At 33.9% G+C, this 25,289-nt stretch overlaps 2 protein-coding genes across 5 annotated transcripts in view; one reads left to right on the top strand and one right to left on the bottom strand.

Moving 5' to 3' along the window:
• LOC111517494 (endocuticle structural glycoprotein ABD-5) overlaps positions 1-25,289 on the top strand; it is a 56,045-nt gene that overhangs the window by 12,541 nt on the left and 18,215 nt on the right. The window lies entirely within an intron of this gene.
• The window catches only part of LOC111517493 (endocuticle structural glycoprotein ABD-4), a 28,372-nt gene that overhangs the window by 2,713 nt on the left and 370 nt on the right, over positions 1-25,289 (bottom strand). Inside the window, exon 1 of one of the 2 annotated variants that reach the window (XM_074173869.1) lies at positions 1,595-1,748. The exons of the other annotated variant lie outside the window; for it this stretch is intronic. Coding sequence (XP_074029970.1) covers positions 1,595-1,624 — 30 coding nt within the window. The 5' untranslated portion in view covers positions 1,625-1,748. Of the gene's footprint in view, positions 1-1,594; positions 1,749-25,289 lie in introns of those variants that run through there. 2 annotated transcript variants of the gene reach the window in all.

Raw genomic sequence — 25,289 nt, forward strand, 5'->3', positions numbered from 1 at the left:
TCAGTTATCATTTATTTCATTCAGGAACTTTCACCAAAAATCAATTATTTTGCACTGACTGTTTGTTATAGTTTTCGCATCTATGAGTTTTCAAAAAAAAGTTTTCTTCATATTTTTCCTAAACTTTGTTCAACTTTCAACTCTTACTTCGCGTATACAAACGCTAAACTTAGATTATCATATTACAGTGGAAGTTATGTGGAGAAATCAATTATCAAAACAGATATATTAATTGCAATTGAAAAAATATTTCTAGAATGAAGTGGTTTATACGTTCTTATGGGTATAATGCGATGAAAAAAAAAATTAAATTGATATTGAAGTATGAACATTTTCTGAATAAATTTCTGCCAATGGAGTATGCATGATTTCTGATGATGAAGTCATATTTGTTGGGCGACATATTAACATTTTTGAGTTATTTAATTCAACTTTTTTTTACTGAAGTCACCTCATATGAATTATTATTATTATCTATGTTTGGTGTTTTGCTGTCGAGAACTGGAATATCAAAGAGATGATTCTACTCATCCCCCTCGTACAATTACCAGTGGAAAAGTAGAATTATGTAACAAATTTCACCCTAGATGGGATGAACAGCTCCTAATACTGTTTGAAAATTATTCATTCAGGAAGGGAATAAGTTATTATTCAGGAAAAGAAAGAGTTATTACAGATAATATGAGAATTTTTTGAATTTGTACGCATTGAACGTCATAAATTACCTAAATTACTGAAAACCTCACAATTAATTGTAATTTGAATAGTCATGAATTTGTTGTTTCACGTACTTTTCTGGCAGAAACAGCACTTACTTTGTGCCTGCCCCGCTGCACACCGAATCAGGTTTTCAGAGTTTGGCTGAGTCGCACTCTTACCATCTGACCTGAAAGACCACTCACCATACAAACTTCGTTAAGAAGCTAGGTTTATTTAGTCGAGTGTGAATAGGTGTAAGCCACAATAAATCTTTGCGGGTTGCGATGGAGGATCTAAATGACCCACTCACTTTTGACCCAACCTTACGTAACATTCAGTGCATTAAGAAAAAAATATTGATATTAAAAAAGGAGTTTGGCTGACCGCAAGTTCCCCAATTTTAAATTTAGTGAACTTCAGCTCGATGAAAACACGCGGTATGAATATGCAATGCGATGAATTGGTGATCTGAAAATTATTTTAATCTACTCAAGATCGAAAGATTCATATTGGTTATCTACGATATGAAAACTGACTAGAACAGTCTTGTAATGAATGTTCTTAGTATTAGGTACTTTTTCACATGAATCTTAATATCGAAAAATTCCTATGAAATCAATATAATTTTTCCACCTGATTCTCCTAGGATGAAATACGAAGAGAATAATTTTCTAAATAAATAGCATTCGAGAATATTCAAATATTATTTACATATGATAACTTCCTATTCCATTTGAAATAACTACAATGAGGGATTGGTAATTACATAATTCAATTATCGACCATGATGATTTCTCTTTTGTATTATATTCATGAAACAACACTTCAACAAAATTTCACTCGTCAGTCCAAGAGAATAATAAAAAATCACTGAGAACATTATGAATCCACTTACGAAACATAGAGCTTGATTTAACACCTTCATTTTGATTATCGTTACAAAACTAACCCTAATGATTTGTTCCTCGTATTTATATCCAATTACAAATCCCCACACTGTACATATGTCTTCTTTGAAACTATTATTGGGATATTAAATAATACCAAATGCGTTTCTAGTGAACTTTAAAGTTTATGTCATAACCAGTGGACGTGCCAGTGCATTGACCTACCTCATCTTATCTTTCGTCCTGGAGAAACTGAATATATCCCACTTAATTTTTTTCATTGAATCAATCATCGCAAATTTTCTTTCTCTTCATATTAGTTAGAAGAGGGTGAGTGAGTATTATTATCATAAGTTTATATTCCCTTAAATTGAATATTCACTTGGACTATATTGTATACCTACTTGCTTACTTTCAATTGTGAAAAAGATTTCGATAATTTTTTTTAAAAAATTCTATTTTATGAATGAAAGATTACTTGAAACATGTAGTTCAAAGTTTTATTATATTCAACATATTTTTCGACTGGATGAAAATAATAATAAAGTGAACATTGTGAGCCAAGAATGAATATAAATTTCGCAATAAGACAATTTCAATAATGAAAGTCATACTCAAACTCAATATGTGCTGCCACTGAAAAATATGAAATCTCTATAAATGCTATTGATGCCAACAACAAATGTGAATTACAAATAAATGAAACTATAAAGGTGCATAACCAGAGAATCGAAAAACAAACTTCTTGTCAGTCACAACGTTTATAGATATCTTTGGTTAGGATGAAACCGTTCCAAATTTCATCATGTTTTCAATTTCTTCAGTAAGACAAATTTACTCGCATACATAGTCGACACTAAAGGAATGCCCTACCTACTCTTTCCACAGTACAATCCCTGATGCAAGAAATCACTTTTTTACAGCGTAATATTAAATGATTACTGAAACTGCTCAGCATGAACTAAGATTCTCGTCCTGTCAACGTACTTTTGAAAACGTCAGTAAACTTGAACCAGTATTCTGTAGGCTCTTCAACTTGTTTCAAAAAACCCAAAAAGAAAAAGGAAACTCTTCCGAAAGCTGTAGATCAGTTGCTTCACTTTTAGTTATATCGAAAATCACGAAGAAATGTCCAAATCATCATATTCTTGAATATTTAGAATGCTTTAACATCTAAAGCAATCATCAATATGATTTCCGGAATTGAAGATCAACAGACGTCCTTCATACAATTGTAACACACATTTGATGTAGATGAGGACGTGTAGATGGTAGATGTTGGTCCCACCTAGCATCGTCCGGTGAGATACCATCGCAACGGCTTAGGCAGCGCGCGTGACGTTGCTTTCGGGCTAACGTTTCGTTGCTGTGCCGCTGTTTCCAGTTTCAAGGGTAAGAATATAGGGAAAATGCACGATGGCGCTCCTCGGGTCAGAATACTCCGGAGATAAAATAGCTCCCCAGTCAGATATCGGGGTGGCGGCTGATTCAGGGGCATCATCCTGCAGAATTTATTCGAAAACCACTATTTCTGACAGTCAGTAGGGTCTTCCTAACACCAGTCCACAGGGAAATAGCAAGGTAACTGCAGTTGCTAAGAGGCCCACTGGCAACTTCAAAATCGATTCTGCAATCAAATAGTCCTCATATTCTTGCACTCACAGAAACCAAAATATGTGCTTCTATATACCTGATTTCCACTCCCGATTCAGGCATAACTTTGGAATATTTTTTTTATCAGAAGCGATCTCTCCTGCCAACGAGAGGAAATGCTGGAAACCCGAAACTTTGTTATGTGTTATGTGGTTCAAAATGATATCACAGAAGATAACCAAATTCATATGCTACGTTTATTGATCACCTAGCAATACACAATATAGGGCACTATTCTCTTCACTTGCAAACACCACTGACTTTCTGCAAATCAATCATCCCAGTGCCGAAATTTCCATATTCGGTGACTTCAGTGTCCACAGTATCGAATGGCTCAAATTTTCAAATATCAATGACGAACAAGGTCGTGAAGCTGAGGCTTTTGCAATAAGCAGCGGACATACTTAGATTATAAATGAGCCAACCAGGATTCCTGACCGTGATGGAGAATATGCTAATCTTCTAGATCTATACCTAACAACCAATCCAGACATTTACACAGTCACCGTAAGATCTCCATTGGAATCTTCTGATCACAAACTCATTTCAGTGTTGAGTGAATTACCGACAAAAATTGCGAGCAAGCTGTCGCCTCCAAAAATCTCGCCTACCGGCAGTGGCGCAAAAATCCCAGTGCCGAAAACCGAACTAGGTTTGTTAATGCTAGCAACAGCTGCCAAATGATAAATGAAAGCAAAGAACGTCACAATCAGAGAATTAGGGAAAAACTGCTTGCCAATCCCAACGGGTCTAGATCATTCTGGTCGGTAGCTGAAGCTGTTAATCAGAACTTTACAAAATCCACAATTCCACCATACACCACCACACAAGCGGATGATTCAATTGCAACGACAGTCATAGAAAAAGCAAATCTACTAGCTGAACAATTTGCGTCCCACTCTACAGTCGATTTTCTGGGAAAGGCACCCCCACTATCTCCACAGTACAATCCACAATGTCGGAAATTATTTTTCGAGGGCATCTAGTCAGGCGAATTTTGAGACAGCTCAACATCAACAAGGCGTCTGGCCCAGATGAAGTGCCCGTCATCGTTCTTAAAAAGTGCGCAAATGAACTCGCACCAGTATTTTGCACACTTTTCAACCTGTCTCACAAGAAAGGGGTTTTTCCTTCTCATTGGAAGATTGCTCGCATTCAGTCTATTCCCAAAAACACAAGAAAAATCAATCTTTCAGATAACTATACTTTGCTATCAGTGATATAAAAAATCATCGAGGAAGTCGTAAACCAACATATTCTCAAATATTTGGAAGGCTTCATCTTCTTGAGCGATCATCAATATGGAATCTATAAAGAAAGATCAACAGGCGATATTCTATCGTATAATAATGATAATAAATGGGCTTTATTCATTGATATACATTGTTTATAAAGAACAAGTAGATACAAAAATCAATGAAAGGCAAAGTTCAGTCGAGGCTGTTTTAAAACTTAACCCAAGGAATAGCATGCATTATATAGAAATAAAAAATAATTACCTAGTATATATTGGTAAGTGAGTAGTTCATGAATCTTTGTGGAACTAAGAAGATTATAAATTCTAAAGTAAATATTAAAAATCTATCTAGCTTAAATAAGGTAAAATATATAGCAAAACATACACAAAAGTAAGACAAAGGCAAAATCATATGAGCAAGGCATAATTTATTATCTATCCAGAAGACTTCAGATATGTTTTCAACTTTTTCTTGGAATATTTGGAATAACGCAATTGAGAAACATGGAGAATCAAAAGCTGTTGCGCTTGATATTTCTAAGGCTTTTGACCGTGTGTAGCATGAGGTTTTGCTGGCCAAACTTTGATGATATGGATGGATATCCCTCGAATATTTCCACCATCAACGCTGGTGTTCCCCAGGGATCCATATTCTCTCCAACCCTTTTATTATTTTATATCAGCGACTCATTGAAAAAAAAAAGAATCCAATGTATTGATTTATTGACGACAGCACACTTCTCTCGACATTCCATTTAGATTCCAGGACATCGACTACGGAGGCACATCTCCACCGGCAGCAGAGGATTGCATATTTTAATGAGTATCTAGAAGTGATTTCAAATTATGGTGAAAGTAAGTGCGCCCGTACACGAGCCACATTTTGCGGTCGGATCGACCACATAGTAGCAGTCGCGTTCCAGCGAACTCAAGCCGCCCATAAGAAATACTGTACTACACGTACACGGACGTTCACAAAAGTCAAAACGGGCGTTTGCAGTCAACTTGCTGATGATCTCTGCCGTGATATCATCACGGCATCCGCCGTACACTAACCACAAACTTGCAGTCATACCCAACCGCGTACACCGTCGTGTACTTTTTCTCAAATGGTCTCACAGCATTAAATTTTTGATGTCAGTTGCCTCAACTGCAAGTGCGGTTTATATGACCGCAAGTCGACCTCAAATATGTGATTGGGTCAACTGCGAAGTGCAGTCAACGTGGCCATAATGTTGTGGTTTGTTGTGGTTGCCTCAACTGCAAATATGTGGTTCGTGTACGACCGGACTAACCAGGTTCGAATCAATGTCACAAAAACCTAGGCATCGGTTTCCTCCAAGAAGATTAAAGTTTCCGAACCGGATATAATAATGTCATGTCAGACAATTCTGCTTTCTACTTCGAAAAGTTTGTTGGGGGTTAAAATTGACACCACTATGACTAGGCACAATCATGTCGCTAGAATTGCAAAGGCTGCTTCTCAAAATCTTGGAACACATTCTGTCGCCATGAATTCCAACCCATGGGGTAATATACCCAAAGAGTGGAAAGAATCGCTGATTCTGTGCTTACTTAAACAGGGCAAACCGGACGGTGAAACCAATAGTTATAGACCCATAGCTCTAACCTCCTGTCCTCTGAAATTATTAGAAAAAATAATTAAATTCAGAGTAGAATGGCAAATAGAAAATAACGATACATTATCATTGTATCAATACGGGTTTCGTAAAGGTAAAGGAATTATGGACAATATATCACACTTAGTAACATACATCCAAATAGCATTTGGATTAAACCAATCAGTCATAGTGACCTTTCTAGACATAAAAGGAGCGTATGATAATGTAAATATACATAAACTATACAAATACCTTTTGCAGTATGGAATACACTCAGATATCAGTAATCTTATATTTAACATATTAATGAACAGGGAAAATATAATTATGGACAATGAGGGAGAGAAACATGGTCCAGCAGTAACAACCAAGGGTCTCCCACAAGGGTCCCCACTTAGCCCTACCCTGTTTAATATTTACATTGCTTCACTTTTTCAAATAATTCCTAATCACAGTAAATTAATAGCATATGCGGACGATTTAATAGTAATGGTGAAAGGATCAGATATTTCTGACATCAATCAAAAAATTAATAAAACCCTAGATATTATCCATCAATGGATGGATCAGCACGACCTGACCATTTCACACGACAAATGTGAGGGTATTTTATTTAATAAAAAAAAAATTCAAAATAAATCTCTTAATATAAAGATAAATAATGCAACAGTTAATTTAAAAAACGAAGTTAAATACCTAGGTATGATCATAAATTTCAATCTGAAATGGATAAACATATAGACTACATTACTAGAAAAGCAAGGAAAGGACTTAATGTTCTGAAATGTTTCTGCAAAGTATGGTGGGGATCTGATCCCAAAACAATGATGCTAACTTACAAGGGACTAGTACAATCACATTCAGATTTTGGCTCCATGTTCTTCAAACCCACCACTAGAAGAAACTTAAACACTCTAAACAAAATTCACAATCAAGGGCTAAGGTTAATAACAGGTACAATGAAATCCACACCCATAAACGCATTACTAGGGGAAACTGGGGAAATAAAATTAGAATGTCGTCAACTCTTGTTAGCCTCCAAATTTCTGACATACAGACTGGCATGCAACTCACCAATAATCCAGCTTATCACTTCCCTTAAAGCAATCTGCGATGAGAAATTAGGTTACTGGAAAAATAGGGAAAAACCATATTTGGTAACAGTATTAGAAAATCTACAACTTTATAAAACTTGGGTATATACTAATGAGATTCCTCCTTGTTTTAGCTTTAACTTTAAGACCTACACACATGAAATGACAGTAATAAATTTTAATATAGAAAAAACAAATATTAATAATAATATAATATTTGAAATAGTTACTGAAGAATTTAAAAATCAATATAAGTTTGTATATACAGATGCATCCAAAAAGGAAGGAAAAACGGGTATAGGGATCTTTATACCAGATATAGATTATTCCTTTTCAGCCAGGGTCAACGACATATTAAACATATGTGACGCAGAATTAATAGCTATCCACGAAGGTATGATGACATGTTTAAGAAAAAATTTAAAAAAAAATTTAATACTTACGGACTCCAAAAGTGCATTAGAAAAAATCTTGCTGAAAAAGGTCACTTCCAAAATCGACCACATTAGTCTTTCGATCAGGAATATGGCATATCACGCTTATTTAAACAATATCATTTTCAAATTTGCATGGATACCTGGACATTCAGACATCATAGGGAATGAGAGAGCAGATTGTTTAGCAAAAATAGGAACCAACTTGAACATCCCATTAAAAATCAAAATAGACAACAACACAATATACTCGATTTTAAAAAATAATATCATAAAAAACTTTAAGTCGCTATGGGAAAATGACATTATAAAAACAGGTAAATCCTATAACAAAGTCCATGAAAAATACCCCAGTAAAATAGCATTATTCTCCCTACCGTACATAGATAGGAGACACATCACCACCATAATACGGATGAAAACCGGTCATTGTCATACTAAAGAACATCAGTACAAGTTAGGAATAGTTGATCACCCATACTGTGAATGCGGTCTAGTAGAAAACGTAAACCATATTTTCCTGGAATGCCCTATCAATGTTATCCCTAACAGAGATATTTATTTTGAACTTATTAAACATGGTATTAATTCCCCCTTTAACATATTTCAAGTTTTTCGTAATCTGAATATACAAATCACAAAGATCCTCATCCAATTTTTAGATTACAATAAAATCAAACTATAAACCATTAATAAACTAAATTCCTATACTTAAACTCCATCATTTATCCCAGAACATTTTGTTTGTGTATCTTTGTCAATCCCTAACATTCTCATAGCACGAGAAGAAGTAGACGAACAAACACTAAGAAGTCGACAGCATGAGTCAGAATTAAAATATAAGGGTTGTTACTGAGTGCTATCCCAGACAAGGACAACCCCCCGTATTGAGCTGGCCCCAATTGCGCCTGAACAGGAAGCATCGGCCAATAAAGAAGAGAGAGAGAGAGAGAATTCTAACCCATGCATTGAGCGTCTCAGGAAGTTGAGTATGAATTTCATGAAGTCAGAACAATATCAGCAACTGTGATGATCAATACTCTATAGAATTTAACACCCTCTAGGATAACTTATATTGGAAATGCTCTGAAAATATGAGGTTAAGATGGTTTCACCTAGAGAAAACCTTTGGTTATCCGTAGTCTTACAGAAATACTTTTGGGCTTTTTGTTCGAATCATTTTATCATCCAGAATTTAGCATTTAGGGTAATTCACTATCCATACGGTAAATTACTATATAGGTGTCATTTTGAATCTTAAATAACTGTGTAATGAAAACAATCATATTAATGTCGGTTTGCAAAAAGTATATTGGGTTTTACATTTACTATTTCACATTACATGATGTGAATGATTTGGTGTGCAAGTTTTTTGATGCTGATTCTATTTGTATTAATTTTTTACGCAACCAATAAGAATTTTACTTATATTCGTACTTGTAATCTGGCACTGACTGTGATTGTAGCAAATATTGTAGAATAAGCAACAGGTGAATGAATAATTATTACGCGTATGAGTAATTATTATGTAATGAATATTGTTACAACATGGAACTTAAAATGATTTATGAGGATGTATTTTTAGAGTTTTTGAATTTGTCCTTTCAGTTGACTGAAAATCATGACTAATAACTATTCATGGGTTGTTATGAGTTACTGCTAATATATGACAAAGGATGAGCCCAAGAGCTGTGGAATTAATTGAGTACTTACCTTTCAGATATTTTAACCGATAATATACGTAAACCTTATTGACAGAAGGTATTTGGAATAAATATTCTCTGTTACTCCGCCTGAGATGTGTCATATAAATTAGTATATTCAGAGTTTTCATTGACTTCAAAAAAGGGAGCACTTCTTTCGTGTACCTACAATAAAGACCACCAGGTTTTTGTTGGAAACATAATTTCTCAATGCCGTCTCAAGTTCGATATTGTTTTCCCAAGTTCAAAATTGAACAATATGAGTAATAGATTTTTTTCTATTATGCATTTCATATTTTGTATCTGGGAGTGGACATTTGTGGATTGCTACTCATTTTGAGGAAAGTAATAAATGGTGTATATTGAAATTTTTGAATTTGAGGAATCTTCTCCAGGATTTTCCTGATAAACCTTCAGTTTTCACACTCAATTTCTGTTTACTAAATTAATTTCCAATATGTAGTATTTCTTCTCAAATGAAACAGTTTGGGTATGTCAGGTTACCCAATTTGTTTGATTTTCTATCAAGGTAGGTTCAAAGTAAATGAAGTCTATTTGATACTCTACAAGAAATATATTTATAGGTTCTATCAGAAACTTATCGTTTATTGTTTATTGTATTATTGATTTGTTTCTTATGCCCCTTTTTGAAAACCATGAAGTGAAATCTATTTAGACTATTTCTGTCAATAATAGAGAGTAATTCAAAGTATCAAACGAAATAGGTTTTCCACATGATGACTCATGGTGTGTTCCATTCTGATACGTGATAAAACATAATTATTTGCAACAAAAAAAAAGTGATTGCTAACATTGCTGAACTTTGGTTAGTTGTTCAAAGCTCCTGAAGTAACATTTTCAGATAGAATTACAGAAGAAATATGAAATATGCGATCCGGAAGGAATATGTTAACGTTACGTACTGAGTTGAGGGGATTAATAAGGATTATTGTCTTGATAATGTTCTGAAATTAGTAACAATCACCATCATGTAACCATAATATTCACTCACAAGAAAGATAAACAAGTTTCATTATATGGATACTATCTACCTACCTCAACCTATCACGATTTTTTTGACATGACCGAAGTGATGCCTTAGGGTGACATTGTTATCATCATGGCGATATTGTTATCACCCTATGGCATTGGGTGATAACAATACAGCTGCCATCAGATATGAAATTAGAAATTTTTGCGAAAAAAGTTGCAATTAGATTCGAAAGACTGTTTACAAAGATATGGGGACCATGTACAGACATTTCTTTCAGATACAAACTGAAAAATCCGGGATATGTGTTTCGCTATAAAACATGATTTTTAAGCCAGATTTGCTACTAAGTACTGGGTCTATTTTTTGTGAGTAGGCGGGTAGTTTCAAAGTAAGTAGGTCTCCTCAACCCTTCACTGTAATCCAAGAGAGTTGATTATGTCGTAAATCCATACGAACTCGACCATATAAATCAATCTTCTCAACGAAGCCGATTACTTTATTGAGAAAATGATATTTGACATCAGCTGGTTGAAACAGGACTCTGACAAACATTGGTAATCTGATCCGGACAGCGGTGAGACAGGATCTGAATTCACTTGTGAAGAATAATCCAGTCTCAGGTTGACAGCCCACGGTACATTTTCTCAATCTAGCGAAAACCTGTTCGATAGTTGGTCTGCGACTGCTTCAGTCAGCTAGATAAACAACACAAATGTGCAAATTGGTTAGTAGATCTTCTGTTACGCATTTAAGAGAAGCGCCTGTCCATGGATGCTGGGTACTAACTGCTTCCATCAGCCAGGACATATTCTCTTGATAACCTGCACCCAAAAAAGACTTACAGAGAGCCTCTGTTCACAAATACTACATAGTATCAACAACCAAGTAATAGTTGATTTCTGTGGAATTTTATTCAAATTTCACTACTTATTTGTTCAAAATAAAGTGAAACTGGTGTCTGTTTCTGAGAGTGGTTTCGATTTTTTTTCAATTCATATAATCGAAATTTTCTGCAACTACTTTCTGCAAACGACAGTGAAGTTTAATTCTGTTGAAATTTAAACTGTTGAAAAATAATTTTCACTTTCATCAGTTTTGGGGTACAAATTTCTGTCAGTATCATTTTCCTAACAACAAGATGGTTCCATTATTATCTATGTTTAAATATTTCCTTTGGAAAAACAACTGATATACAGAAATGTGAACAGAAAGTAACTATATTTATGATAAAAAGATTTCCAGGTAATAAAATACTCGTAACAACTTCCAGATTGTATTTCAATTTTATTGAAAATTCAAAATTTTTTTTCACCATTAAAAAGACTGTGAAAAAGAAAACTTGTTTATTGATTGAACCTATTTCAGTCGTTATCGTGATTCTTTTCCGCTGAATGATTTTAGAATCATCTTGAGTGAGTGCACTTTCAAAGAAATGTATTTGCTCGCCGGAAAATTACCAATAATAATAATAACAATTCATTCATTTCGCGTGTTAAAAAGTACATACAGTGGATAATTCTATCAGTACAATAATAAGGAAAACGTCATAAGATTCTGTGCTTTTCATATACATATATTCAAATTCAAGTATTTATCTAAATATTTTAAAATAAATGAGATAAAAAGATGAAAAATATATGTAGACACATAAAAGTAGCGAAATACTACAACAGTAATATTGAGGGTCATGGTTATAATTGAAAAGTTTGAAATAATGGTAATGTCAAATAGTGACAAGAACGTTAACGAAGACAAAAAAACACCTAACCTAAAATTCCTCAAGCAGGATGTAGCAATTTTTTTCTATGAGAGCAGCTTTCAGTCTTGATTTTAAAATAGGTATTGACATTTGGCGCACTCTTTACCGGATCATCAAGCTTATTGTAAAATTTTGGTCCAAGAAAAAGGTGGTTTTTTGGTATATGGTGGTTCGATGCATATGGGGTATTAATGAGTTTTTAGAGTGGGTAGGGTATTCGAGCTGATTAGATATAAAATTATGACCATTCTTGTACATGTATATGCATAATTCATATATATAAATACCCGCAACGGTGAGTATTTTGAGTTCTTTGAAGATGTTTCTACACGATTGCCTCTTTCCTATACGAGCAATAGTTCTGATGGCATATTTCTGTAGTGTAAAAACCCTCACTGCAGACGATCCAGTGCCCCAGTTCAGAATTCCATATCGTATATGACAGTGTATTGATCCATAGTACAGATTCAACAATAATTGTTTACTGCAATTGTTTGACATAAATCTTATCGCATAACAATTTCTGCGGAGTTTGTCGCAAAAAGTTTCAATGTGAGGGATCCAGGTGAGCTTTTAGTCAGGTGTAAGGCCAAGCATCTTTGTTGTTGAGCAAGATTCAACATACAACTCCTCGTTCTCATAAATGCTAAAATTGTCATGAGCAGAATTCAGCGAGAATTTCATTGATGATGTTTTCGTGATGTTCAGTGATAGTTGATTTTTTTTGCCCATGTTACTACCTGCTCATATTACATTCTCTGTTTTCTCTGCTGCAAGTGCTATTGCATTGCTCTCCTTGATGAGGAAGTTGGTATCGTCTGCATAAGCAATCACATGTATTTCCGTGAGACTATTCATGAACTGCAACAAGTCATTCCCATATACAAGAAACAGTAAGGGACCAAGAATTGAGCCTTGTGGAACACCCTGTTTAATGGTTGCTGACCAACTTACAGTTTTCCGAATCAATAATTTTTGGGTTCTGCCATGCAAATAAGACTTCATTAATTTCAATGCGGTTTCCCTCACGCCATATCGTTCCATTTTCTGAAGTAGAAGTATGTGATTTACATTATCGGAGGCTCTGGAGAAGTCAATAAATAAACCACAGATACTTAGTTTGCCATCAAGAGCATTTATGACATGTTCGTGGAATTCATACAGTGCCGTTTCAGTACTTTCGTTCTGGGTGAAACCATGCTGATTTGGTGAAAATTGTTCATTAGCATAAAAAAATGATAGTAATTGCTTTTAAATATGCTTGCTTGAAAGCAAGCTTATTTCTCTATAATTCTCATAAAGATCAGTTTCTCCTTTTTCAATTATTGGTATAACGAGTACAGCTTTCAATTTTTCGGAAAAAGTTCCTCGTTCTATCATAGGTGTTGCATATATTGTTTGAAAAGTGAATTGATTATTTCATTTGATTAGTGTCAGGTGAAGGTGGAAGATGAAAATATTTGTTAGTAATGACCATTATTGGCTAAAATTTACACTTCATGTTTTTCATGGTAGCATCCTTCTATACAGGGTGTAACTGAATAAGTGTGAAATATTCAAGTAACAAATTAAGAACAGAACAACAACACACAATTAGTATTAATTCAATTTCGAAAATTCACAAACTGATAGCGTCATACCAATTTGATTGTTACTATCGCTAAGAGCGACCTACTAGATAGATTAGTTTCGTATTTTCGCATTTATGACGATGTATTTCTGTAGTTGTTCGTAAAATAATTTTTGCTGCGAACTGGTTTATTTTGGGCAAAAAACTCAAGAGATATTTTTTGTTTAGAATGAAACAGGCTATCGAAAATGAATTTTTAAATGGTAAACAAATAAAATAATAAGACAAAAATTTACATTGGAAATAAATTTTAGGGGTTGCGTTTTCCACCCCTTACAACCATGGGGTAAACCAAATACATTTCTGGCCAAGTGTCTTTTTGGTAGTACAAAACGTCAGGTTGATTTCAATATTGAAATTTTTTCAGTGCTTGTGAAAAAAATTGTTATACAAATTTTATGTACCATTTTTAAGGGGATGTATCTTAACAAGGAATGCTCCAATGAAATTTCTTTATATGAAATATCCTATCTTTTTCGATGAGGAATCATCCTCAAATGTTTTACACTTATTTAGTTACACCCTGTATAAATTGATTGATGTAGCATGAAAAATTAGAATGGAATCTTCCTATATTTTTATACCACTTGTATTTATAAATAAAATTAATGCAGTTTCATCCTATGAGGACATTTTTTGTATCCGTTTGAAAATGTCATTTTTGGACGAAACAAGGGGTATAAAAACATATAAAGTTTTATTTCTCATTTTTCGTCCGTCTATGTCTCAATTCGTGAACCAGTTCGACCTTCATACAATCAAGTTCCACTATGACCCAATACACACCTCCTTCAAGGTCACATGAAAACGAAGAATATCCGTGAGATACCTTTCCACACAAAAATTTAAACAGCTAGAAAACATAAAAACATGCTAGTTCGTGATGGCAGCTATTAAGCTTCTCAGCGATGATGATTACACAGCAAGATTATTGCAAATGCATCTCTGATAATGTGTAGATATGTTCAAATAACCGTTTCAGCCAGAATATTCTCGACAATATATACGAGGTTTAATTAGAAAAGAGTTATATTCTTTTTTGGCAGTTGGTGGCACAGTGAAACACAGGCACAGTTGGAGGCATAGTTAATATTTCAATTCTGAGATCAATTTCAGTGTTTGAAAGTCTAATTTCGCAATCGGTGATATTTATGTATGTACTGCGTACAAACAACGAATTTCAACAACGAAAAATTTTGGCCTGAAATATCTATATTTTTCTGAATATATGGCTTCGTATTCAATTCTTGGGAACCGACTGACTTGACCATTTCGTACAAGTCTCTGGGAAATACTGCAATCTTATGAGCTGATGAGTTTTTTCCCATCTCATTCATGACACCCATTCCAATGGTCTAGTGCTTGAACTAGTTTGCGAAGGTCCCTTCCTGGATATTTGGAACATAATTTTGGTTGTGCAAATAGTGTGTGCCACTTGTAATCTAGTACCTCACATTCGCCTTCTGTTGTCGCATTGTCTGCAGGAAAGGTATCCGTTGTACAACTCTATTTTGTTCATGCGTCTTCATTGTAATTTTCAGTAAGTATTCTGAACCGATACCTATTTCATCGAAGCAGTTCGTTAGTTTTTCTCTCGGACTATTTCTTCACAAAGGATTTCCCGTATGTGTTTCCGGGTATATTTTTCCTATATGACCTTCAAATTTCTCGAATCGAGTGATATTCAAACAGCTGTTATAACAGATTATAAGGTTATAACTGCAGTAATAGCAGTCACATAAAAGTTATGACAGAATAGGTGTAGAAAAGAAATGGAACTTCAGATCACAAGGAAAAAAATTATTTTCAAGACAAGATAGAAATTGGTATCAGAACAAAAAAAAAGAAGTTACAGGAGAAATAGAAAATGGCATGATCACTACAGTAGGTTCAAAAGTAACAATGAATAAAGAAAAAATTATTAGAATTAGTTGTGAAGTAGACTGAAATAATAATAAGGGGAAATTTGGATGAATCGAAAGAATTAAACAGTCTATTACACTCAAATAATAACGTACAAAAACTTGCTACAAATCGGAAAAATACTCTCATGTAGTTTTATCATCTGAATCACTGAACAAATTAATGAAAACTTATGAGAGGAAAATATCAGCACTATTTTGGACATTCCTATGGTTGAAAGAAACAAGAATGAATGGTGGATAGTGGAACACATATTTGAATAACAACTCATTGTGAAAAAAAGTTTTGGCTTCCTATATACAAAAAAATTTAGAGTACACACTGTTTTTGGCGATTCTGTAATCTAACCGATTGTGTTTTATCGAAATCGAGTTAGGGGAAATCTAACAGGCCTTTTTACAGGTCGCTGTCATTTGAATTATCATATTTTATTGAGTTTTCCGAAATTGTATTTTTACTGGATATAAATCATATTTGGGCAATCGCACATATTTCATCTGTATTTGAGCCTCTAATTCCGAATAACTTCAGGTTTCTCAAACAACATTGAGCCTTAATTGGTGAACGGAGATCTTATTTCTAATACCGATGCACTTTTATCTCTTCCAATAGCTTTTCTGCAGATAGACGGTTTTATCAGTTGCACTTCTTCATCGATTCTGAAATAGTTTTATTATCCAAAGATTCTGCTCGTAGACTGAAAACAAAAGAAGTGAAAATGTCTCACTGCGACTAATAACTACGACTACTAACCTAATAATCTATAGATATGTATGTATATTTGGTTTTCCTTGAAAGGTACTTTAAAATGTTACTACTATATTTACATAGTTAAGGTCGTGAGATATTTTTGAATTTGTAATTTTTCTTTTTTTTTATATTAGGCTTGCCTACTTAATAAATAAATACAATAGTTTCAATCGCAGTTGACCTAAAGGTCAACTACCACTGTTTATTGCAGATTGTAGGTTTTGAAGTTTTTGAATGAACATGGGAATTTTGTGTCTTCAGGATAACGAGAGAACTGTTCATTCCAATGGATGACAATTCCTTATGAGGTATAAGCGAAATGATCGAACATAAAACAAAACAATATTTGTTTGTGATCAACGGAACTAATCTGGATTGTATGATATCCTGTTCATTAAATAATATCTTTGGGCAACATATGCACTATATTCGGTACTATGATTGATTGAATATGAATTTATATTCACAGAAATTTATATGGCAACTGTATTTTTAAAGAGTTGCTGTAACTCAGAAATGATGATAGCTATCGATATGCGGTTTTCACCATTGATTTTGTCATAAAATTTGCTCCTCAAACACAGCCATCAGTTTTCATATACTTCTCTTATATTAAAACAGTAGTTTCTCTTCAAAAATGTCCAATTTGGCCCACTCAGCTCAGTAGAGAACAGAAACTGAAGATGTCAGAGTCTTAAATCGAAGTATCCGATATTCTACTCCACATAGAGCTTGATTTGACCTTCCTTTGCTGAACCTCGAATGCAATGAGATGGCTTCAAACCTACTAGTAGTAGCTAAGTTGTGACATCGAATACAGTGAAAGCTGCAAATACTTCACGTATGACCAACAGCACCAACCATTTTTTGCAGCCTATATTTGAATTGTAGTGGGTCCTTCTCTATCCCAGATTTTTTCTGTTCTTTCCATTCCCTTATAGAATAACAAAATCAGTCACTTTACTTTTGAAACGTGTTACCAATTGTGAGCTACTAGCATGATAGCCTTTCATTTAAACATTTAACAAGTCTCAAGTATTTCTGTCAAATACTTATTTTCTCATTGTAATTTCCAACCAGATATGAGTTGATTAAAAAAATATTGAGAAATTCAAAATAATTGATACATAAATATAGATATAGATCCAGATACATTATACTCTTATCACATAACAGATATATTCCCGGATATCATCATCTTTTGGAAACGACAATGTGTTGTCGTATGAATGTATTTCAAATATGTTGAATATTCCAATAGGTGTTCTCCAGGGATTCGTTCAAGTCCCAAAATCATTTCTTTCATAGAGAATGACTCAGAAATAGGCATTCAAAATACTTTCTTGCCAATATATGCTAATGGGATGTCTTTAGTATCTGATATGGATGATGAATTACTCAATGATATATCTAAACAAACTCTGCAATCTGTGATGAACTCATGTGAAACAGATTCCCTTTATTTCAATTCAAATAAAACACAATGCCAGTATGGAATTGAGATCAGAACGATTCTTGATAAAAGAATTCAATGAACAACGGTTCGAATTCAATGAACAAAATCAATTCATTTTATTACCTGTTCAGGAGCCCAACAGATACGTTAACAGTTCAGCAATCAGTCACATCCAGACTGAGACAAGGCAAATTGCCTGCTGTATGCCAAACCACAGTTTGTGAATGATGATACAGGAAAAAATAGCAGAGGAAAGATAAGAAAGAAATAAATAGTATGTTTTGATGCTGCGATATCTTCGGAACCAGTGAATGATGAGTAAATAGAGTCCATCAGCAAATGTGCATACAACCGATTATTCGTTTCATCAGTTACTGTTTTAGCATGGAGCTGCCGATATGTATACGGGTACCTCGACTCACCCCAGCAATGCAGGGGTTCACCGTAAAGGGCGGTACTGATGTATAAGGACATTCATGCCGCTATCCCATGATCAGTTATGACCCATTTGTCCTTCTGACAAATGCTAGCCGATATGGTAAGGGAACTTAACCGAGGATTATCGAGCGGTACCTCGACTCCGTTTTCGAATTCATTCTTTCTTTGAAAGTATATTTTTCGGAAATTCATTAAAAAAATTCAGTATTCCAGCTCATATCATCATATACATATTTGAATTGTCGATTTTTGTGTTGAAAAATTAATATGAAATGATTTCATAACATTTCATGACATAAAAACTATGATTTCCATATGAATTTCTTTAAATATAAATTCATTTTAAATCCGTCATGGGACCGAATATAGTGAATATGTTGCCCGAAGATATGAAAGAACTCAAAAAAAGGATCAATTCTACCAAGTCCCAAGGAATTATTTAATTAGCAGTAGATCATACAATCTAGATGAGTTTTGTTGATCATAAACAAATATTCTTTAATGTTCGATCATTTCGCTAATACCTACCTCAGAAGAAATTGCAATCAATCGGAATGAACAGTTCTCTCATTGTCCCATATTCATATAAAAACTTCAAAATCCCTACAATATACAATGAACAGTGGTAGTTGACCTTCAGTTCCAACTGACATTGAAACTATTCATCGTAGTGAGGCATTTTCACTTCTTTTGTTTTGAGTCTACGAGCACAATCTTTGGATAACAAAACTATTTCCGGATCGATGGAGTGGTGCAACTGATAAAACCGTCCATCTGCAGAAAAGCTGTTGGAAGAGATAAAAGTTCATTGGTATTAGAAATAAGATCTCCGTTTACCAATGAAGGCTCAATGTTGATTGAGAAACCTGAAGTTATCAGGAATTAGGGGCGAATCGGTGCTTAAATACAGATGAAATATGTGCGACTGTCAAAATTTGAATTATATGCAGTGAAAACGCAATCTTGGAAAACTCAATAAAATAATAGCAAAATTGGTATACTGAAGAATCACTCATATTTGCTGATGGGTTTCCCATTATTGACAGATCTAATGAAGATTTCAGAAAATTCGTTCGTAATGTGCACTACCAAGTTTCAATTTTTATGAGTCTACTTCAAACTAGTATATCTCAGTGAAAATGTTTATCGAAATAATCGCCATTTGAAACAGTGCGCTTTTGCCAACGTAACACATGTCGATTAAATCCTTCTGCATGAAAATGTTGTGCTCGGGATTCGATGAAGTCAACGGAGGCCGTCTTTACCTGGTCCTGACTGGTGAGAAAGTTATCGAAGTGCTTGGAAAGATAGTAGTCGGTTGGCGAGAAGTCTTGGGAGCATGGTGGATGAGGCATAACTTCGACGCTCAATTCGTTCGATTGTCAGAGGGTGATTTGTGGATCATGCGGAAAGGCGTTGTCGTGGAGCAAGATCGGACCTCTTTGGCACAATTTTTGGTACATTTCGTCGATTTCCTCACAATACCTCTCTACTGTGATGGTTTGACCCAGTTGCAGAATGTTATAGTGAATCATACCAGCCGCTGACCACCATAATGGTCTTTTTTGATGAGTTTTTGCCTTTTGGAAGTGCCTGGGTGACTCATCGGTGTCTAATCACTATCCTGAATGTCTCTTGTTGTCGTAAATATAAACTTTTCATCGCATGTGACGATCCGATCCAGAAAAGGATTGTTTTTTTTGTACAAAAACAAAAAAAAATAGAATTCGGAACATGGTGATTTCTGTCGATGGTTAAAATCATAGGGCACCCACTTTTTCGAGTTTTCTGATATTTCCAATACCTTTCAAACCATCAAAAACCGCATGGGAGCTGATGCACAGTCTCCACCAGGGTCCTTAAATCCTCGTCATGAATTAATTTAGATCGACACTTCGTAGCTCATTTTCGAGGCTAAAATCTCTGAAACGAATTTTCTCAAACCAACATCGAACAGTGCGTTCATTAACACTATCATTGCCGAATATCTGGGTAATTTTTTGGGCTATTTCTGAAGCGTTTTGGTTCGATTCGAATTCATAGAGAAAAAATTGGCAAAAATCGCTTACTAGCATCATATACTTATGAACTGAAAAAAACAAAACATTTGAATTTGGAAAAAAAAATGAACGGCATCAGTGCATATAATACAACACAGTATAATAAATATTCATTGAGATATGTAACTACAAAAACATATAACGTTATCACCCAGTTATCACCCGAAGACGATTGTGGATACTAACAATCGAAACGTCGTGACGTAACTTGGTTTGGAATATTTTAATTTTTATTTTTCATTTTTTTGTTAATAATATTTTTTAATTTTTTTCAGCTTTTATTAATATTTGATTTTTTTTTATTTTTTAGGTAGTCGCTTGTATGTTATTTTTTGTAATTTTCAGTTTTTTGTTTAGTAAAATTGGTATATTCGGTTAATCTTTTTAATTAAAAAAAATTTTTTCAGGGATTTCAAATCAATTTATATTATATTAGACAATGGAAGTCCGAACTGATGAAATACACCACGAAACATTATTATCAACCACCTTCAATCAAACCTTGAGAAAGCCTGTTACAGCAATAATTAAAAAGCATAAAACTGATAACAATTTATACTTTATTCACTACTAATGAATGAAACTTCAACAATAATAATAATTATAAAGAACAAATAATGAAATATATTTTTCGGAGAAAGTGTTTCAAATATCTACCAGCTTCTTTTACACATAGGCGACACCTTTTCTGAACGTTTTTGCCGAATTAATTGTTCAATAGAAGTGAAAGAAGCAAAACTTTGTATAACTGCCGCTTTCAATTCCAATGCCGACACTGCCAATATAAGCTTCGTCTGTCCACATACAATTCAACGAAAAATCACGCACTTGGTTACAACTTTCCAGGAACCACATGCACAAAGCCAGTTTTATAATTATTCTCAACAGCTCCCTAAATGACTATTTTTTCTAACTCCTTATCCCTATTTGATTCATATAATTTTTTTCAAATTGACCACCATCAATTAGGTTGTGTCGCAATCTTGCAACACCCGGTTTGTATAAAACAGACATAATTCTCATACTTCAATGCGAATGTGTTTGAAAATCAAACAAAAACCACTAATTGAGTGGCGTCTTTACTGCTTTCAATTAAAATTTTACAGGTACCAGCGAAGATTTGCATTCTGTTTTATCACCGCATCGTCCAAAGCCTACTTGATCAAAGTGTGCGTTTCAGAGTCTAGATGAAAAAACCTAAAAGCTCTGCATTTCAAAGACGACTAGCGAAATATCAACTGTGCTGTGACTCAGAACGATGATAGATATCGATATGCGGTTTATCATAAAATATGACCCTCAGACACTAGGCTAAATGCGCCGTACGGAAGCAATAGCCAAGAAATCCTACAGAGAGAGAGAGAGCGAGAGAGAGAACCTCAGACACAGCCATCAGTTTTCATCTAACTATTTTGAAAACAGGAGTTTTTCTCTAAAAATGTCCAATTTGGCCCACACTGTACAAAAAGTAATGGATTTGAAGATTTGGAAAATTCATTCATAGTAGAAACAGGCGATCATTCAGTTTTGTTTGTGATTGATTGTCACATTATCTGAAATTGTAACATCAGTTTGATAATTCATTGATAAATGATTCATAAAATTACTTCGATGTTTGCATATTCAAATATCTCGAGTGAAAGTGAACTGTGGTTCATCCAATGGTGATACTGCGATTGAGATTTTGGTTAATCTTGTAAACATGACTTCGACATCGTGAATTATTCATTTGTTCACGGAAGAACATTAAGAGATAGTTGTTGGTATATAATTTGTTACAGAGATCGAACACGAAAAATAATATGCAGTAAAAAGTTCAAGGGTTTGTGCTAGAGTCAAGGCTATTCATCTAGCAGTTCCATATGTGATTGGCTTTTCATAGTGGTTTTTAGCTACAATAAAAAATTTATAAAATTTGAAAACAGGATTTCATCTATGAACTCAATATGTCAAAGAAAAAACTTCAATGTTTTGATGAATTCATGAAAGGAAAATATGTGATTTGAATTTTTCCTGGATATCTGGAAATATATAAGCGACGAATATATACCGAACACTATGAATTGAATCATGCTTTAAAATAATCTGCTTTTTGAATAGCACGCTTGTGTTAATGTAGTTTCGACAAAAGGGTTAAAAACCCTATGACAAATATGATTGATTGAAATCAGGTTTAAATTCACATGAGGTTATCAATTTGAAGTAATAAAAATGAGTAATCGACATGAAATGAACATCATGAATACATATAAAAAAAGGCAAATAACAGGATTGGATATGGCGGAGCATATTGAAAAAATATAAGGTTTTTCCTTCAAGTGCTCACTCCACCTATTTTCAAAAATGTGTGTCGTACTTCATTTTCCATTCCACTTAAAGGAAAGGAAGATCAGTTTTATGAAAGTAACTTTTGCAATTGCCTATATGAAAACTGAAATAACGATTTCCCTAATCGTTCTGAAGTAGTAACAACTTTTCTACATTTGAATAGATACAAAACTTTTGAAGTGTTTTTGAAGAAGCTGTGTCTATTTCTAACTTCTTATCACTGTGAATACTTGTTTTCAGTTATTGAAGTTATTGATAAAGCAACTTATTATTACATCATCGTGAATCTCTTACGCATCTTATTACGAAATAAACTCTAACTTGTATTTCAACAGAGCCCACCGGGAATATTATCGCATATTATTGGTACACGATCGAACTGATGGAAATGAATCCAACAGATTTGATCGTAACACTTTTTTTCGATGGATACAAAGCGTGTTAATTTCTCTGACACACATCCATTGAACGAAAGTGATAGTGTTTTGAAGTAATGAAAAGGTTTCAACGCCCTCACTGGCAGTGAAACGAATGATGGAAAGTATTAGTCATCCAAACAATAGACGATGGATGGCTCGGTTCGTTTAAGTATGCTAATCATTCAGCTAGACAGCATAGACAACATTTTATGTAATAGAGTTCAGTTATGTTACCGTTACCTAATACATTATTTACTTGTCTATTATAAGCCATCACTTCGTGAAGATGTGTGATATTCGCGAGGTTTCCACACCACGATAGAAAATAAACTCCACATTCAGTAACACTGTTGCTTCTAGATTTTTTTAGGTTAATTGAAAGGGTTATATTTTAAGGAGTGATTAATTTTTGGGAAAGAAAGTTTTTGGCTTCCTACTACTTCATTTTGATACAGAAAATATGAGAATTTTCCAAAGAAAGGAAGGAAGAAACCAATTTCGAAAGAAGTAACTCTATGTATTGATGTGTAGATAAGCAAAGAAGTAAGTTTCACATACAAACTGGTATAACTGCATTCACACAACATACGAAAATACATTTCAACCTTATGACGTTTTTTCTGAATTTGGAGTAATTTGAAAGTTATTGAAATTTTAAGAGTTTTGGAATCCTGAAGTCTACATCAATTTTAAGTTTACATACAATTGACATGAGTGAGTAGTTTTATGGTAACTCAGTAAACATATTGACATCCATTGAAAATCAATTGAATATCCAATGGATGTCCATGTGTTTACTGGGTCACCGTCAAACTATTTTGAGAAATCTAATTATTAAACTGAGTAGCAAAATCTTGTTAGTTACTTATGAAACACTGAACAGACTTTCATGACTTTTGATTTTTTCAATTTGGAAAATTGGGAAAAAAAGTTTAAAATCAAACAAGCTGACGACGTTTGTGAAAAGGCAAATCATAATATGCCATTTGTGATTGTGAACATGTCGGTGTTGTGAACATAGAAAAGTTCATGTCAAAAGATAAGCAAAATTAGCAAATATCTACCACAACGAAACTGTAATGCAATGAGACTGAAATATTGCTAATAAATTCACTGCAGATGAATAAAACACACGAGAGGAGCCTGTGTTCAGTGTTGCCAGGTTCATTTCTTCGGTGTAGATTTCCCGTTTTGGCTCACAAGCTACTGTTTTGTTATTTGAGAGTTGAAATCTAACGATGTCTCAGTTCACTTCCCATAATGATTACTGAATAAGTCTCACTAGTGAGAATTGGCATGTATGTTGGATGTATCTATGAAATAATTTTTCTACTGATTTTTGATACAAAGTTTACTTGAATAACCTAGAAACACTGGAAATGTTAGTGTATTTCGACTCCGTGCTTCACAAACACAATATGAAAAAGTTAATAAGGCTAACAACGGAAGTTAGTTCGTTGGGTCAGCTGCTAATTCAATAAGGTTTCGTTGTTATCGCAGCAAATATTAGACACTTCAGATTGAAAAGAGTCTTGGCTTTTAGAGCATATTATTTCAACAAATTCATAGATGTAGTAGTAATACTTCTAATAATTCTAATAATTCTAATGATGTTAACAACTACAAGAATATTTTAACTGAAACAGGTTTTATATCCTACATTAATGAACCAACTCGAGTTACAGAAATATCGAAATCTATTATTGACCATATATTCATTAGGTAACAAAAACCAGCTGAAAAATTATCATTACTTCCCTCAATCATTGGAACGAACATAACAGATCATTTTACTACAAGTCTCATCATTTCAATAGATACTACTAACAAAAACAACGTGCAAAATGCTAAAACAAACTCCTATCAACAAACGAAATTGAATTATGACAAATCGAACAACCTTCTTCAGAAGGAACACTGGTTAGAAGTTATAAATTGTAATGACCCACAGCAGGCCTATAACAACTTCTTCAAAAAACTAGAACATATCAATATTTGCAAAACATATAAAAAATCACTAATAAATCCTCCAAAATAAAACCTTAGATTACTCAAGGTTTAATAGGATCAATAGAACTTAGAGATGAAATAAAATTGAGACTAAATAGAGAACTCAACCCAGAATTAAAAATTGAGTATAAACGATACAGAAATGAACTGAATAAATTATTAAGACTAACAAAAAATTAATATTATAGAAATA

The sequence above is a fragment of the Leptinotarsa decemlineata genome, unplaced genomic scaffold (genome assembly GCF_025532065.1).
Source record: "Leptinotarsa decemlineata unplaced genomic scaffold, Ldec_3_MD MMD2_tig00000505_RagTag_RagTag, whole genome shotgun sequence".
NCBI lineage: Eukaryota > Metazoa > Arthropoda > Insecta > Coleoptera > Chrysomelidae > Leptinotarsa > Leptinotarsa decemlineata.